This window comes from Chrysemys picta, chromosome 12 (assembly GCF_011386835.1).
Source record: "Chrysemys picta bellii isolate R12L10 chromosome 12, ASM1138683v2, whole genome shotgun sequence".
Classification (NCBI taxonomy): Eukaryota; Metazoa; Chordata; order Testudines; family Emydidae; genus Chrysemys; species Chrysemys picta.
Window position 1 is genome coordinate 26,111,026 of NC_088802.1, and position 18,864 is coordinate 26,129,889.

The 18,864-nt window shown below is 47.7% G+C and overlaps 1 protein-coding gene across 1 annotated transcript in view; it reads right to left on the bottom strand.

Annotated features, from left to right (window-relative positions):
- LOC101941834 (butyrophilin subfamily 1 member A1-like) overlaps window positions 1-17,062 on the bottom strand; it is a 52,428-nt gene extending 35,366 nt beyond the window's left edge. Inside the window, exons 1-3 of the mRNA XM_065562969.1 lie at window positions 16,557-17,062; window positions 7,560-7,676; window positions 3,559-3,906 (exon numbers count right to left, since the gene is read on the bottom strand). Of these exons, the coding sequence (XP_065419041.1) occupies window positions 3,559-3,906; window positions 7,560-7,676; window positions 16,557-16,689 (598 nt within the window). The 5' untranslated portion in view covers window positions 16,690-17,062. The remainder of the gene's footprint in view (window positions 1-3,558; window positions 3,907-7,559; window positions 7,677-16,556) is intronic.
- Between the last annotated feature and the right edge of the window lie 1,802 nt (window positions 17,063-18,864).

Consider the following 18,864-nt stretch of genomic DNA (forward strand, 5'->3'; position numbering starts at 1 on the left):
AATCCTGAAGTGCCCAGTAAAGAGCCAAAAGTTTTATTACACTGTTATCAAAAGCCATTTCCCATTAAACTAATAATTGACTGAGAGTTCATAAGTGTGGTTGGTCAGTTAATCTGGTCAGATTCTTATTTGATATATAGTAGAGTTAATATGAATGTCAGGGCTTTTATATGCTCAAACTTGCTCCAGTTTAGTTAAACTGGTTTAGTTAATTCAGGGCAAATCCCTGTGTGGACACTCTTAAATCAAGAAGGAATTGACTTAAGTTAAAGCAATATAAGGCATTTCCAAACCCATTTAAGTGTCCACACAGAGGTTTGCACTAGTTCATCGAAATCAGTGCACACGTATGTGTAGACAAGCCTTAAATTAATTCACAAATAGAAAACATTGTAATAGGGGAGTTTGGGTTGTGTTGGCAGGGCTTTGTACCCTTCCAGAATGCAGAAATGGGTAGCAGAAAAATGGTACCTCTGAAAGCCAGGAAATACACTCAGCAAAACAGAAATACAAACACTAGATAGAAGGAAATGACGGGTTAAGGTCACGCCTCCCACACCAGATCACACTTGGGTTTTTTTAGTACTGACAAGCTAAACTGAAATAAAATTCTCTTAATCTGAAGCAAGAGTCTTGTACCTTAACCAGGTGTGAATTCAAACAGATTTCACTATTGTGTGTCAGTGTGTATGCAGAGAGGCCCTCAGGGAGTTTGGAAATTTCACACAGACCAGCCTAGAGAAGGAAACAATCTCCCAGGAGAGACAGAGAAGGGACGGGTGTCTGGAGCCTTCCCCGTGGGATTCTTGCCCAGAAGAGCACAGGCTACGGAGTCCTCTCCCAGCAGGGGTGTGACTCACAAGGCTTTGGTCCGACAGACTCATGGGAAATGCCCCAGCGCCACAGACAAGAACTGAGGTTAAAGGGCCTCTGGTGGAAATTATATGTACCCGTCCCATCCCCCGTGATTCTGTGTCTGATCCTTTTAAACAATTCACTGATTCCAGCTAGTCAGGGATTAGCAGGTGTAAGGTCTGGGGACTTTTTTCTGCAGCCACATTAGGAGAGCAGCAGCCATGAGCCAAGAAGCAGAAAGTCCCATCCTCACATTCCATCGAAATTACATTAAAACAATGTAATATCGAGCTGTTAAGAAGGTGATCTTCCCCTAATAGTGCCCACCATCACCACATAAACCAGGAATCTCTTAAGATGTTTAAAGAAAACTTTGCCAGATGGCATTCTGTCTGGCAAGGAATCACTTATCAACAGTTGTGGGTGTGAAACCTCTACTTCATTATTGTTTTGCCTTTATTGTCCCTATTTCTTTATTGTTTAACTGTCTGGTTTCTGTTTGGTTCTTTGAGTGTTTCTGTCTATTACTTAACTAATTTTGCAAGATTTAAATCAACTAAGGTGGTGGGGTATGATTGGTTAAAGAATTGTTTCACAGTTGTTAGGATTGATCAAAGAATTATTTTGTAATATTTTAGTAAAATGATTGGTTAAGGTATAGCTAAGCAGGTCTCAAGTTTCACTATGTAACCTGGGGTCCAAGGAGACCAACAGAAGGAACAGAAGAAAAGAAGAAGAAAAGACCTGGAAGAAGAAGAACTCACCTGTAAGACACTGCCTAAGATCAGAGCTGGTATGAATCTTCTGCATGACTGTGATGGGCAGCAACCAGAATGCAGATGAGACTGACCTTGCCTGGCCAACAGGGAAAGTCCGCCTGCCTGATCAGGATTGGTGAGCATAGCATTGTATGCTTAGCATGTGTATTCTGCTTGATAATTGTTAATGAATAGAGGATAAGGGTATTACTGTGTAAGGGTCTTTCAATGGTAAAAGACCCTGCAAATCTGCAGAAGAGTACGCCCTGAGCCCTAGGAATTGGGTAAGGGTGGGGTGTTGTAGAGTGTGCAGGTAACACAGGTGAACAAAGGAAAAAGTTAATGAACTCTTGCAGTATGCTCAGTAGGGCATCTCCAAGAGTAGGAGACAATTCCACTCTCAATATAAAGGAAAAAAGTACCAAAGTCTTCAGTTAGACCCAGAGGGGAGGTGAAGATCTCTGCCCTGAATGCTGATACTCACAGGCCTGCTTTTACTGATTGCATCAAGAAGATATTCACAAAGATACGGATACCAGCTTTTTGGATGAACTGGATGCTTGCTGCTGGTTCAACTCAGAGCAATGTGGTGGCATTAATGCCAAATCAGCAGTGTATGTTTTAAATGTGCAGTGTGTGTGGCCTGTGAACTATTTGGTACTGAAGAAATCTGTATGTTTGATGCTAATTTTCTTGGTGCTGTTTGTAAAGTATTTGCTGTATGGATGTCATGATAAGATTGTGTCTAGATTTATGAGGAGTCTCAGTTAACCCTGTTCCCTGGGGTGGAAGGAGTTACCCCGCTGCGCTCCAGTTTGTGCCTGTTCTTGGCCGGAGCCGCTCTGCAGAGCAGACTCCATCTTGGCCACGAGGGGTCTATAATTACATATTAATGCCCACAAACTACTTGCCAATGCAGAATTAAGGCTGCCCAGCAGGGCTTTGTGCATTTCCAAAATGCAAAAAGCAGCTAAACTTAAACTCCTGAAACCCAAGAGATACAAAGTAATGGCACACACCGCCCCAGCCCTGCCACCTGGACTCTGCCTCCTGGGGCTGGCAATAAGCTCTGGGAACGGTTCAGTGAGGGTGGTTCCATAATACACAGGCATGACGGAGACTGTGTTCAGAGTCGCTGTAGTGACTGATGGAAGGATTAATTCAAGCAGGCTGGCAGAGCTGTCACTGCAATATGAGGAGATGTACATGTACCTTGAGGGATCACTACATATGTCTCATTTCAGTGCTGAGGTCTGTAGGCAGTGTCTGTAGAAGTGCACAGAGGTGTCTTCTTGCCATGGGGATTGTCAGCAGTCTGGTGTTCACTGCATCTGACCTAAACCTCATGTCCTGGTTACAGACCTCGCTACACCTGTCCCCTTCTGGTCTCTCTGGCAGCACCTTCAGGTATCAGGCCTCCTGCCTTCCCCTGTCATGGGGGGCGGGGGGAATTCCTCAATTCGCCCATTCTTATACCAGGCGCTGGGCTACAGGACTCTGTGTATCAACCACTGTTACCCCGTGGGTGCCAGACACAAGCCGAGATCAATCCCAGCTGATGACATCAGCTTGGGGAGGATCAGCCATTGTCTGGCCCGAGGTGTGCACAAAAAATTTGTAATAACCACAACATGCCAATATCACCTAACTTGTTGGGGTGTTTGTATATCTCATTAATTCCTTGCTCTAATGATCTCAAATTTAGCTCACTAACCCTGTCCCAGACTCCAATGTGTCGCAGCAATTTTCAAAACAATCTGAGTATGTGTGTGGATTTTAGAGCCCTTAGACAAAACAGCCGTTAAACAGTGAACTAGAATAAACCTTAATCAGAGCAGAGCTACTGTCCCACTATGAGACAAATCAGGTGGCATCTCACAATGACCCCTCAGACTCCACTTATTACCCTTTTGAAGATGCCAAAGTATCATAACAAGTTACTGACCTGCCACCTGTAGTTCCAATAAAGCATCTTTATAAAAGACACTGGACTGAAAAAAACACTTGTACTGCCCATCGTCGGAGGGTCGGATATCACGTATTCTCAGGAAAACTCTCCCATTGGTGATGTCATCTCTCAAGAGCTCAGTTCTTCCTCTATATTCCGGCATCTGCTCTCCATACTGATCCTGCCCATCACGGTACAGGTGCACGACTTCAGAGTTCTGGGATCGTAACCATCCCACCTCCATGTTTTCAGCGCTCATCCTGGGGGAGAGGTGGCAGGGCAGGACTGCCTCCCCACCTAGGGAGGCAGTGACTGGATGGTCAGGTCCAGTCACTGTGAACTGTGCTGTGAAATGAGTCAGGGGAAAAAGAAAATTAAAGTGGAGAGGAACAAAGACACATAGGAATGTACGTGCAGCAGGATGCGTATTGCCAAGTCAGGCCCCCCACCCAAATCAGAAGTTTAAAAATAAAGTGTTTTTTTTTTAATCATAAAATTGGGGGTGTTCTTTGCCTTCTGATTTCTGAACCTTTAAAGTTGCCTTGGGTCACATTTCCAAGCATTTATCTGTAACCACAAGGGACAGAAATTTACTTTATAACAAAATGAAAGCTGAGATTCTCACCTAATCACAGGCCTCCATGAGCTGTGGCTTTAAGAAACCCATCAAATGTCATGAGACTTGTGATAAAATTCTGCAAGCTGGTAACATTGTATAGGGATGTCTACAGAGGGAGCTGGAAGTGTAATTTCCAGTGGGGGTAGACATGCACCCACTAGTTTTGACTGAGCTAGCATGAGAAAGCGTAGCCATGGTGGTGTGGGGGGGATGGGCTAGCTCCCCAGGTATGATCGTGCGCAGGACCCTAGGTACATATTCAGGGAGGCTGCTCGTGCCACTGTGGCTACTCTGCCATTTATAGCATGACAGCTTGATCAGAGCTAGTGCAGGTATGTCTACCCCATCTGGAGACAGTAAGGAACAACATCTTATATATTAAAGGGTTCAACAGTGCTAACTAATGGCTTCATGGTGAGGGAAGGGGAGGGGGAGCTGGGATGGTGGAGGTGAGAAGGGGGGCTACATGTTGTGAGAGATGATGGGACAGAGGATGGAGAAGGAGTCAGACTCAGCAGTTTTCTCTCACACTTACAGTCACTGTAAGCACCAGGGAACTGTCAAGATGCTGGGACATGGACTATGTCTCAGATTTCTCACACCAGCCTTGTTAGCAACTACACACTGTAAACCCATCAAAGCACAATCCCATTAGCCCTCATTGCACTGTAACAAAATGTACAGGCAGAGTGAGGAGTGCTGAGGAATGACATAGCAACCGTGTAGCCTAGTAGAGAGACCACTGGACTGGGACTATTCTTGGCTCTGCCAGTGGCCTGTTGGATGACCTTGGGCAAGTCTCTTCACTGCTCCATGCCTCAGTTTCCCATCTGTAAAATGGGTATAATGAATAAAGTTCCTTGAGTTCTACTGATGAAAAGTACTATGTAAAAGTTAGGGCTTTGTGTTATTATCACAGTCATGTATCAGTTGCAAACCTAAGTGAGAACTACAACTGTCTAAATGACCATTAATGTCTACTACAGTAACTCCCCACTTAACGTCCTCTCGCTTAACGTTGTTTCGATCTTACGTCCCTGCTCTATTACAGAACATGCTTGTTTAAAGTTGTGCAATGCTCCGCTATAACGTCGTTTGGCTACCTGCTTTGTCCAGGGCTGGCAGCCCCCCATCAGCTCCCCTACACCCCCCACCTCCAGCCCCTCCCGCCTGCTGGCAGACCCAGCAGATCAGCACCTTCCCCCTGCTCCCCCCACCTCCTGCCTGTGGCAACCAGCTGGTTTGCAGCATTCAGGAGGCAGGAGGGAGGGGGAGCCTGCGCGCCATGTCCTCTCTCCTCCCCCCTGCCTCCTGAACGCAGCAAACCAGATGATTGCCATGGGCAGGAGGCAGGGGAGGGATGGGGGAGGAGCGAGGATGAGGCATGCAAAGTAAAGAAGGGGGGAAGAAGAGGCGGGTTAAAGGTGGGGGCTTGGGGGAAGGGATGGAGTGGGTGGGCCGAGGGTTGAGCCCCCCGCCCCTGGCAAAGTCAGTGCCTGTGCTTGCAAGAACAGCAAGAGGAGCAGGGGGACAATCCACCCTCTTCCACTCTCTGATTCCACCACCTCAACGAAGCTTCATACTCAGCAATGATGACTGTAGTATTAAATTGTTTCTAAAATATGCCTGTATTAAATTGCTTGTTTAAAATTGTTTAAAATGTATATAATGCCTTTTGTGTGGCAAAAAATATTTCCCTGGAACCTAACCCCCCCAATTTACATTAATTCTTATGGGGAAATTGGATTCGCTTAACATCGTTTCTCTTAAAGTCACATTTTTCAGGAACATAACTCTAATATTAAGTGAGGAGTTACTGTACAAGGAGTCCTCTTTCTGTTCAAGAAACTAGGAAAGACACTTACAAAAATCTTTGCTAATGCAGAGTTAAGGTTTCCAGAGGTATCTCAGGTCCTACCAGAAAATTGTTCAGCAAATCTCAGGGTTCTGAACACCAGCAAATGCAAAGTTAAGGTACAGTCCAAAACAACCTTAACTCTGCCCTCTCTGAGAGCTGATCCAATACACCCACTGCACCCAGACCCACACTCTGCCTGAGCAGATAAGGCACATCACTCAGGGATCAGGGCACTTGACAACTATAGTCAGAGCCATCCTGTCCATTGGATGGTTCAAGGCAGTCGCCCCAGGCCCCACGCTTTGGGGGGGCCCCATGCTTTATGGCACGTAGGGGCTGGTGGCAGTGTGACCAGCCCTGCTTAGCTCCACACTGCCTCACCAGCTCCCGGTGTCACTCCAGGGTGGTGCGGGGTTTGGGGGGAAGGGGAGGAATGGGGGCAGGGGAGCGGTTGTCCCGGGCCACGCATCCCCCTAGGGACATCCCTGACTGTAGCACAGAGTCAAAAGCCTTCTCCTTGCTAAGGGAAAACTTGTTTTTAGGGGAGCTGCTCTGAACAGGAGCTACTGACCCTATTCTACACTGAGCTATGGCCCAGGAACAGCCCCACACTTGTTACTTTTTACAACCCTGTCACCCCCTTTAACAGTCCCTTCACCCTCACTCCCAGGATTCCATCTGGCACTATATGTTCCTTACCCATCACTGACCACACAGACAATCCTGGGGCAAGACAGACTCCTGAGCCCTGCTACTGACACAACTACACAGCTCAGTGCTGAAATGGGGGATACTGGCTCCCTCAAGGTACACATGCACCTCTATCCTTTCCTCACATGCCTGGGGGAGCTCTGACCCAGATGACCTCACATCACAGCGACTGCTCCACCAAGCTGCTCCAGCTAATATCTCCACCATTCAGTCCAGCTATACCTAACACAGTGACTGCAGCTGGATGCATGCAGGTAATTCCCAGTGGCTAGTGCGAGCTCTGGGGAGGAGGCAGAGTTAAGGTTGCATTGGCATGTGCTTTAACTCCGTATGTCCTGGTTTTCAGCAGTTTGAGTTTTGCTGAACTCGATGCTCTGGAAGGGCAGGTGAAACCCCCGGTAACCATGGCTCTGCGTCAATGAAGGTTTTTGTCAGTGAATGTACCAGATGGCAGGAGAAGATGGGGCGGCGGGGTGGAGGGGGACACTCTCACACTAGCAGGAAGGGGCAGAGAGGAGGCTGGTGCTACATTAAAGCAAGGACCATAAAGGAAGTGGAAACACTAAATCCAGGAGAGAAATCCAGGCCCCACTGAAGTCAATGGGAGTTTTCACCCAGGGGTTTGGCTGGCAGGAGTCCACCGGACAGTGTTAGGCAGAGGGATATAATATGCTGGGTCTGCCCTGAGCTGTGGGGGTGTCCAGTGGAGGTAACATGGTAACTGCTCTCTGTATGTGCGAGGAGCTGCACTGCAGCAGAACTCTGTGTGAGAACAAGCAGCAAACCCAGCGAGGAGGCTGGAGTTCCTACCTGACACTAGCCTGTGAACCTGGAGAGTGAGGCAGAGAGCAACGTAGCCGGGCAGAGCGGAGCTCACTATAGAGCTGCAGGAGAATGAGGGAACCTTCCCCGTCATCATAGCTGGGTCTGAGCACAGAAGAAACAAACAAAATCAGACGTGCAGTGACTGGCACAAAGGTCACCCCACCCTGGTGTGCAATGCATGGAGTTGGGAAGGGATTCTCCCCATAGCTCTAGTTTGCACTAGCTCCAAGCAGGTTCAAACATCATTGAGGTTAAAATGGCAGCAGTAGCTGGCAGCCCATCTGCACTAGCGCTTGTTCCCTGGAGCTGCACCTGTGCTAAGGTTAATGATTATTCCAGAATAAATCCATATGTAGACACTCTAATTTTGGAGCAAGAATGCCTTGTTTGTGTGTTAGCCCACTTCTGCAGTGCATTGGGTAAACAGGAACAATGCAATTGTCTTCTGGAATAAGAGTGTTGTATAAATGTAGCTGTAATATAGGGTATGTCTACCCTTTCAGTTGACCCAGACTCTGAGACTTACTGCTGCGAGTCTTTTATTGCTGTGTGGATGTACCCATAGGGCCCAAAGAGTCAAAGGTGTTAACATGACCCAGTCACTGTTCAATATTAAACAGTTAAAATGGGCTTGGACTTGGTATACAGAGACCTCAGCCTGCTTAGCACCATGGCAAATGCACCATAACAAATGTTTTCAATCTTTTATTAAAGATATCGAAAAAGAAAAAATAGTTAAAGTATTTGAAATATAAGATATTAAATTAGACTTTCATTTAACAACATCCCTTGTTTCCTTTCCCTTTAGCTGGAAAGAGTTTTTAAAAGGAAAAAGCCTCTTATCTGACAGTCTCTTAGATAGTAATAAATTATGATAATAAAGATGGTAACCTCAAAAACAGCTCTGTGTGTCTCGAAAGCTTGTCTCTCTCACCAACAGAAGTTGATCCAATAAAAGATGTACCTCACCCCACCTGTTTCTAATATCCTGGCATACATGTTATACATGGCTTACATGTTAATAACTGCTTTGTGAGGAAAAGAGAAGAAGTTACTGACATGGGCTGACTCTGTTGTTGCTGTTGTTGATAACGTCCAGTCATATTTGCTAAGAAGACAAAACAAGACAAACACACACAAAAGGGGAAAGACAAGACCACCAAAGATAGAAAATGCAGCTTCTGTCTCTGGCGCTGCCCCTCACTTGCAATTTCACTGCTGGAGAAACACAAGCCCAGCATATGGTGGGACCTGGGCGCTGACATCTGGCAACTTTTTCCCAGCAGCAGGCTGTTTGGGGCTTTGCTTTAACAGGCACACAGCAGTGTTGCAAAATATGCAGTCTTGGCCAGCTAAGTCAGACTCCTCCTGGTCATCCTGGGGATTAGCTCTTTGGCTAGGTCACTTTTCCCCCTTCTGGGGTACAGTCCTCCAATGTCTCTGTCAGTCCCACAGTGATCCAGGCAGTCTTTCCAGTTCATTGCACCAATGATGCCTGTAACAGTCTCCACCCCTATGTTCACTTCTTTCATAGGACTATGATAAATCTTGTATTAAGTATGCCTCGTGAGGTATCATTTGAAAACTAATAATTTGCTGACTATTATTGTCCTGGTAAAATATGCATAGCAACTTTGTAAGTAAAGTTATAAGATTCTACTGTATGATGTTACTAAGACATATTCCAAATGTGGAGAGAGGTCACAAACTGGTTCTCCAACGACAAAAGGCAAGCTAATGCCTCAGTCAGGTATCAACAAAATCAAACAGAGAGAACTTGGGGCGTTTGCTCTCCCTTCCTATACAATTTTTCTCTCTCTTTCCCTTCCTCTCTACCTATGGCATCAACAACACATGAAAAGCAAAGGAAGCAGCACTGGACTGGGGAGAGGGATTCTGACTGAACGGAATTCAGACTGTAAGACTGCTGGAATATGTGGTGAGAGAGACCTTTGCTTTGACTTCACTTAGCTTGTTAAATTATGCTTTAGTTGCATTTTACTTTTATTTTCTTGTAACCAATTCTGACTTTTATGCCTCATTACTTGTAACCACTCCATGCACAGATCAGACCAAATCTGGTCCAAGGATTCTCCCTCTTCAGCTGTCGCTGCCTTGTTCTGTTATCTCAGTGCAGTGACATGGATATTAAAAACACAATGCTGGGCAAAAGCTCTCACACACACCTGGCAGCATTGTCAAGGATCCACAGATTCACAGGGTCTGGTCTATACCCAGCCTGTAACCAGTCTCCTGGCAGTGACCCCTACAGTGTGCCAGGCCCCAAGGACCCACACAGTTCTACTGGGGCAGTCCCATGGCCTCCAAGGCTCCAAGACTGGACCTTTGGGCAGCAGTGATCTCTGTGTCTCTATGTGGCTCCCTGCAGTGAATCCAGTCCAGCCAGACCCCTGCCGGAAGTTTGTACTGGGCCCCTTCAGGGCTCAGATGTCTCAGTGAGTATTTATATTGACACAGGCAGCCTTTGCAAAACAAGAGAACCATTTATTGGTCACCAGGTACGCAGAATCCGAAAGTCTTTGGGTTAGAATAAGAGAGGCAGGGCCAGCTCTAGGCACCAGCCCTCCAAGTATGTGCTTGGGGCAGCACCTGGAGGGGGGTGGCGCTCACCTGGGGAGAGCGGGGCCGCGTCCGGGTTCGCCGCCCTCCCCCGGCGCTCCGGCCGACCGGGAAGAGTGGGGCCGTGGCCAGGCTCTCCACCCTCCTCCCGGTGCTCCGGCCGGCCGGGAAGAGCGGGGCGGCGGCCAGGCTCTCTGCCCTCCTCCCAGCGCTCCGGCCGGTCGGGGAGAGCGGGGCTCCAGCTGGGCTCTCCACCCTCCTCCCAGCGCTCCAGCCGCCGGGGAGAGCGGAGCCACAGTGGGCTCGCCGCCCTCCTCCCGGTGCTCCGGCCGGCCAGGGAGAGCGGGGCCACGGCCGGGCTCACCGCCCTCCTCCCGGCGCTCCGGCCAGCCGGGAAGAGCGGGGCCACCCTCCCCCGGCGCTCTGGCCGGCCGGGGAGAGCAGGGCCGCGGCCAGGCTCTTCGCCCTCCCCCCGGCGCTCTGGCTGCCGGGGAGAGCGGAGCTGTGGCGGGCTCGCCGCCCTCTCCCAGCGCTCCGGCTGCCGGGGAGAGTGGAGCTGCGGCGGGCTCGCCGCCCTCCCCCGGCACTCCGGACGGCCGGGGAGAGCAGGGCCGCCCTCCCCCGGCGCTCTGGCTGGCCGGGGAGAGCGGGGCTGCGGCTGGGCTCGGCGCCCTCCCCTGCTGCGCTCCCCGCCGGGGGGCAGGGGGGTGGTGGGAGGCTTTTTTGCCTGGGGCAGCAAAAAAGCCAGAGCCGGCCCTGGAGAGAGGCAGGCATAGCATATGGTTCCTCTGCGTAGAAGCCAGGCTGTCACTGGGTCCATCCTCACCTGCCCTGTCTTCTTTGTCTCCCCATTCCAGCAGTGCTCTGTGTCTGCGTACCCTGTTTTTCCTAGCCTAACCCTGACACCGCTCCTCTTTGCTCTCCAGACACAGCCATGTTGTGCTCCCATGTTCAGCTGCAGCGAGGTGTTAATATTTAGTCATTGTGGTATCCATTGTCTCTATAGGATTGGCCATTCCAGTGTGTTGATTCCAGCCCAGAAAGTCCAAGCAGTTCTATGTCTGAGATGCCTACCTTCATCTCCCAAGTACCAGGGAGAAAATAAATTCTTTCCCTCAATAGATAGCGCTGCCAAGGTGACAGATACAGAATCATACAGATAGTTCATAAAAATATTACAGACAATTCCCACTTTGTCACATCTCTTTCCCCTTTGACATCAAACTGAGAGAGCTCTCTTCAACCAGTGACCTGGGAGTGTTCAAATCTCCTGCTACTTGGGACTCAGATGCCTTCCAGGTTCAGGTAAAACCACAGATGTTTTCCATACATGCCAAAATCAATTTTCCATCCACTTGGTAGCTTTTCTACCAGGCAATTTCAAGATTCTTAGAGCACAGACTTTTATTACTCAAACAGACCATTTTCATAACACAGTTCAGAGCAGTTTCATATCCTCCCTTGGGCCTTATAATTTGGATAACACTAGCAAGGTGCACATAGGGAGTTTTCACGGGCCTCTGTGTTCTCCTGCCACCCCAATGCCTTGAGGGTTGAAAATGAGATGGGAACCTGCCACTACCCCCTCCCACTCATCTTCCAGGGAGTGAGGAGGGCTGTGAACCCACCTTCCTCCATATGTCAGCCGACTTGGCCACAGCCTTGGGGTGTCTTTACCCCTTGGTTGGGGTAGGGTGTGAGCCTTTGAGCATTTGGGAGGATCGGAGTAGGGAAAATTCTCAGAGGCAGAAAACTAAGCACCTGTAAACTGTTACTGCAAAAATTTAGGCACCAAATAAATAAAGAAAGAAAGAAAGAAAAGTTAAAAATCACTTAGAAAAGTTAGATGCCTGCAAGTCACCAGGGCCTGATGAAATGCATCCTAGAATACTGGAGCAAATAGAGGAGGTATCTGAGACTCTAGCTATTATCTTTGGAAAATCATGGGAGATGGGAGAGATTCCAGAAGACTGGAAAAGGGCAAATATAATGCCCATCTATAAAAAGAGAAATAAAAACAACCCAGGAAACTACAGACCAGTTAGTTTAACTTCTGTGCCAGGGAAGATAATGGAGCAAGTAATTAAGGAAATCATCTGCAAACACTTGGAAGGTGGTAAAGTGATAGGGAATAGCCAGTATGGATTTGTAAAGAACAAATCATGTCAAACCAATCTGATAGCTTTCTTTGATAGGATAACGAGTCTTGTGGATAAGGGAGAAGCGGTGGATGTGGTATACCTAGACTTTAGTAAGGCATTTGATACGGTCTCGCGTGATATTCTTATCGATAAACTAGGCAAATACAATTTAGATGGGGCTACTATAAGGTGGGTGCATAACTGGCTGGATAACCATACTCAGAGAGTTGTTATTAATGGTTCCCAATCCTGCTGGAAAGGTATAACAAGTGGGGTTCTGCAGGGGTCTGTTTTGGGACTGGCTCTGTTCAATATCTTCATCAATGACTTAGATATTGGGATAGAAAGTATGCTTATTAAGTTTGCAGATGATACCAAACTGGGAGGGATTGCAACTGCTTTGGAGGACAGGGTCATAATTCAAAATGATCTGGACAAATTGGAGAAATGGTCTGAGGTAAACAGGATGAAGTTTAACAAAGACAAATGCAAAGTGCTTAGGAAGGAAAAATCAGTTTCACACATACAGAATGGAAAGAGACTGTCTAGGAAGGAGTACGGCAGAAAAGGATCTAGGGGTTATAGTGGACCACAAGCTAAATATGAGTCAACAGTGTGATGCTGTTGCAAAAAAAGCAAACATGATTCTGGGATGCATTAACAGGTGTGTTGTGAGCAAGACACGAGAAGTCATTCTTCCTCTCTACTCTACGCTGGTTAGACCTCAACTGGAGTATTGTGTCCAGTTCTGGGCACCGCATTTCAAGAAAGATGTGGAGAAATTGGAGAGGATCCAGAGAAGAGCAACAAGAATGGTTAAAGGTCTTGAGAACATGACCTATGAAGGAAGGCTGAAAGAATTGGGTTTGCTTAGTTTGGAAAAGAGAAGACTGAAGGGGGACATGATAGCAGTTTTCAGGTATCTAAAAGGGCGTCATAAGGAAGAGGGAGAAAACTTGTTCATCTTAGCCTCTAAGGATAGAACAAGAAGCAATGGGCTTAAACTGCAGCAAGGGAGGTTTAGGTTGAACATTAGGGAAAAGTTCCTAACTGTCAGGGTGGTTAAACACTGGAATAAATTGCCTAGGGAGGTTGTGGAATCTCCATCTCTGGATATATTTAAGAGTAGGTTAGATAAATGTCTATCAGGGATGGTCTAGACAGTATTTGGTCCTGCCATGAGGGCAGGGGACTGAACTCGATGACCTCTCGAGGTCCCTTCCTGTCCTAGAATCTATGAATCAAGTGATTGTAGGCACTGTAGGGTTTGGCCGCAGATGAGCAGGGTTTTGTGAATCCCAGTGTGTCCTGATTCTGGGATTTTTTTCTAGGTACTTAAAGTGACAGGCACCTAAGTCCTCTTATGAATCCATCCAGTGGTAAGGAAGGGGAGCCATACACGGCCAATACCATCACTTAAGGAAGCTATTCACTAACTACAGCTCCCATCAGGCAGCAAAACAGCAAGAGCAAATGAGCTCTACTGCAGGGCCCCAGGCTCTGCTAAAGCCCAATGAACCAGCAAAGGGAAAAACCTTCTCTCAATCTTCAGGCTAGAAGCTTTGTGGGGCAGAGACTCTGCCTCATTGTGTGACTGGAATGGACTAAGCACATTGTGATGTTACTGTCATAACTATAAAGGGAAGGGTAACAACCCTCCTGTGTACAATACTATAAAATCCCTCCTGGCCAGAGGCACCAAAATCCTTTTACCTGTAAAGGGTTAAGAAGCTCAAGAAACCTGGCTGACACCTGACCCAAAGGACTAATAAGGGGACAAGATACTTTCAAAGCTTGGGGGAAGAGGAGGCTTTTGTTTGTGCTCTTTGTTTTGGTGTTGTTCACTCTTGGGACTAAGAGGGACCGGACATCAATCCATGCTCTCCAAATCTTTCTGAACAAGTCTCTCATATTTCAAACTTGTAAGTAACAGCCAGGCAAGGTGTGTTAGTTTATCTTTGTTTTCTCAATTTGTGAATTTTACCTTTGCTAGAGGGAGGTTTATCCCTGTTTTGTTGTAACTTTGAAACTAAGGCTAGAGGGGGTTCCGCTGGGCTCTTTGAATCTGATTACCCTGTAAAGTTATTTTCCATCCTGGTTTTATAGAGATGATTTTTACCTTTTCTTTTTAATAAAATCCTTCTTTTAAGAACCTGACTAATTTTTCCATTGTCCAGAGACCCAGGGGTTTGGGTCTTTGATCACTTTGTAACCAATTGGTTAGGCTATTATCTCAAGCCTCCCCAGGAAAGGGGGTGTAAGGGCTTGGGGGGAGATTTTGGTGGAAGAGGAACTCCAAGTGGTCCTTTCCCTGTTTCTTGTTAAATCACTTGGTGGTGGCAGCGTACCAGGTTTTAACCTAAGCTGGTAGAAATAAGCTTAGGGGGCTTTCATGAGGGTCCCCACATCTGTACCCTAGAGTTCAGAGTGGGGAAGGAACCCTGACAGTTATCAAAACCAAACACTTACTGATCATGCCAAGGCTAAAATTCCCCACTCTGGCACTTCAAGTGCAGAAGGTGGGGTCCCGCATGAAAGATCCCCAAAGCTTATATTTTACCAGCTTAGGTTAAAATTCCTCCAAGGTACAGAGTCTTCTGCCTTGGACAGGTATCACTGCCACCACCAAGTGATTTATACAAAATATTCAGGGAAGGGTCATTTGGAATCCCTATCCCCCCAGAATATTCCCCTAAGCCCTTCAACCCCTTTCCTGGGGAGGTTTGAGAATAAAATACCAACCAGTTGCCTCATCAAGGTGAGCACAGACAAACCCTTTGTTTTAAGGTCTTTGGAATCAAAGGATTTTTAACAAAAAGTAAATTTTATTATAAGAACAAAATAAAGAACCACATCTGAAAAAATCACGATGGTAATAGATTTTACAGAGTGCTAGAATTTAATACACACAGAGAATTCCTCTCTGGGCTCAACTTTGGTTACCAAAAGGAAAAAGATGAAAAAATCCTATAAAAGCACAGAGAAAACACAAGCCCAACAAACAAATAGCCTAAATCGCATCTATCTAAACCTTTTTTACCCTACTCACATTTCTGTGGTTTTAGATGGATTATTCCAGGTATGGTTTTAGGAGATTTTGTACCTACTGGCTTCCTCTCAGTTCCGAGAGAGAAGACCCAGACCAAAACGAAAGACTGCTGAGAAAAGGAAACTGATTCCCCCAATTTGAATGTATCTTTGATTTTCACTGGGTCTCAGCTCTCTGCCAACTCCTCCTTTGTTTGTTTGTGGGGATTTTCTAAGCATCTTCAGGGAAACAGTTAACCCTTTACAGGTAAAGCAATTCAGAACAACAGCTAAGAAGGTCTTTATAGGTAAATGAATGGTCTGGTATACATAAAGATTGCTACCTTTCCCCCTATATTCATGACAGATCATCATGTGATGTGCGTTTCTGCAGCCAAATTTACACTTGAAGTATGGGAGCAGCAGTTTACTCCTGACAAAATTGGGAGAGGGGCCCTGTGACCAGGGCCAGTGCAAGGAAGTTTCTGCCCTAGGTGAAACTTCCACCTTGCGCCCCCCCCCCCCCCGCAGCCCTGCAGAAGCTTCCCGCCCTGAGGTGCTCCCCCGCAGCAGCTTCCCACCCCTCTGCCCTTAGGCGTTCCCCCCCCGTGGCAGCTCCCCATCCCAGCTCACCTCTGCTCCACCTCCTCCCAGAGCATGCCGCCCCCGCTCTAATTCTCCTCCCCTCCCAGGCTTGCAGCGCCAAACAGCTCATTGGTGCGGCAAGCCTAGGAGGCGGCAGAAGTGGAGCAGTGACAGCGTGCTCGGGTAGGGGGCGTAGCAGAGGTGAGCTGGGGTGGGGAGCCATGCGGCAGCTCCCCCCCAGGCAGCTCCCCACCCCCCGGCCCGGGGAGCCGTGCAGCAGCTCCCCACCCCAGCTCACCTCTGCTCCTCCTCCTCCTTGAGCACGCCGCCCCCGCTCTAAGTCTCCTCCCCTCCCAGGCTTGCAGTTCCAAACAGCTGATTGGCCTGCAAGCCTGGGAGGTGGGAGAAGTGGAGCACGACCGCACGGCAGCCCAGCCCAGGAACGCTCTAAAAAAAATTGGGGGCACCGCTTTTTGGCGCCCCCAAATCTTGGCACCCTAGGCAACTGCAGCCAAATTTACTGCAACTGCCTAGTTTGCCTTAATGGTAGCACCAGCCCTGCCTGTGACACTGACAGCTCATCTGAGTGAGTGTGAGGATGAGGAAATATCAAGCTAGTCTGTAGTTCTAGGGATGGAAGCCCCCTTACCTGCTGAGTCCTGTGGGGACACTTCCAAGCAGCTTGAGGGTCCTTGGGAAGCTCTCAGTTTTTCTAGCATCCGCATCCATTCCCTAGGGAGAGTTCCTGTGAAACCTCCCTTTGCTGAGGGGTTTTCGTCCATTCAGCACAGGAGACAGAGAGCCAAGGAGTTTGACTCTGTCCTGTTCATTTCTGTCTTTTGCTAATTTACTGCATTTTTAACTGAATGAAATCGCTGCCTGTTTCTGCTGTTCCCACCACCTTCAGAAATGAAAGTAACTCAGTAACTGGGAAGCTATTGAAACAGGAATCCTTGTCACATGCTGAGTAAAGTACAAGGATCAAAGTCCTCTTAAAGAAACATCCCCAGCAGTGCCAGTGAGTGACAGATTTTAAGCCGACCCACTCACTTTGGCAGGTGACACTCAGCTCTGCCCTGTTTCTCCTGCTCTCTGAGAATCAGTAAAATAAAAAGAAATTGCATGTAAAGGCACCATCCTCCAAGGCTTCCGTCTGCTGTGGGTAAGGGAAAGGAAGTTTCACACTTACCTGCTTGTTAGGGGTGTGGCAGGGGCAGGCGCTGCATAGACTCTCAGCTAGAGACCTAGGATAATTGATGAGTTTTCTTGTGCAACCAAAATACAACAGGTTGTCCGAGCCCCGGGCCATTGTTCCTTCTCTGAACAGTCTGGGACATTGCTGGCCTGGCAGGGCCTCTGGGGGTGAGAGTTCTCTCACACTCCATGTCCAGGGGATGCCTGGGCTGTCTGCTGTTACTTCTAGAAAACACCAGCAATTGTCATGACGGTGGACTTCGTGGTGTGGACGCCAGTTCCCCAGGGGACAGACTAAGCCCCATTGATTAACTTTGCTGAGTCACACACTAGCCATTTATAATGAAGGGCTGTGTTATCGCACATGCAGGGCAACTGAACCCATTCAAGCTATCTCAAACCAAAGGAAAAATAGGAAGAATAGTAAAAGGCCAACATGGCTTCATCAGGAGTTCTTTAATGACCTGAAAGTCAAAAAAGAATCCTACAAAAACTAAAAAAATACTAGCACAAGCATGTCAGGACAAAATCAGAAAGGCTAAGGCACAAAATGAGTGACACCTAGCATAGGACATACAAGGCAATAAGAAGAAGTTGTATGAGTATGTTAGTATAAAGGGAAAGATGAAGAAAAAGCAGGTTCTCTATTTGGTGGTGAAAGAGAGCTAAGAACTGATGATATCAAGAAGGCTGGGGTTTTTAATGTCTATTTTGCTTCAATCTTCACTAAAAAGTAACCTTAGGCCTTGTCTACACTTGCAAGTTAGAGCACATTAAATCAGCCCCGGGCACCCTAACTCCTGAGGTGTCCACACTGGCAAGGATGTAGAGCGCCCCGACTCCGCGGCTGGAGCGCTCCTGGTAATCCACCTCCATGAGAAGCATAACACTTGCTGCGCCCTGACTGGAGCACTGCGGTGCCAGTGTGGACGCCCTGGTCTGTTAATGCACTCTGACCAGCTCCGGGATGTGTCCCACAATGCCACTTTGAGCCACTCTGGTCATCAGTTTGAACTCTACTGCCCTGCCCTCAGGTCACCAACCGACAGACCCACCCTTTAAATTCTCTGGGAATTTTGAAAATCCCCTTCCTGTTTACTCAGCAAGGCGTGGAGTGCTCTCAGCAAATCTTTCCAGGTGACCATGCCTCCACGCGCCAGGTGATCCCCAATATGGATCAATGACAAGGTGCATTTGGGGAGGCTGTCCAGTCTCAGCTGTGCTCCAGCTGTAGGAATTATGATACCTATGGGCAGATATCAAGGATCATTATCGAAAGGGGCCATGACCGGGAGACACTGCAGTGCAGGGTTAAAGTGAAGGAGCTGTGGAATGCCTACTACAAGGCATGGGAGGCAAACCACCGCTCCAGTGCTGCCGCCACAACCTGCTGGTTCTACAAACAGCTGGACACAATACTTGGGGGCAACCCCTCCTCCACTCCGAAGAGCACCATTGTTGGTGTCACTAGGCATAACCCTAAGTAACTTGGGAGGGTGGAAGACCAAGAGTGTCGATGAAGCCTTCCTGCACTAGGTCTAAATGAATCAAACTTCTTCCATGTTTAAACTCTAATCGACCTCAAAAGCCAGGTGCAACAGGCTGCATACCAGTGCCAAGCAGTAATAATGAGGCCTGCATGTTTCTGGCTGAAGGGGAGATAATAAATCAAAGGGGAAAAGGACGAGATAATGGCTTAAAGGAGCTACTAACAAGCTGGACTTATAGCCGCCAAGATGACATAACTGCTTAAATGTAATTGC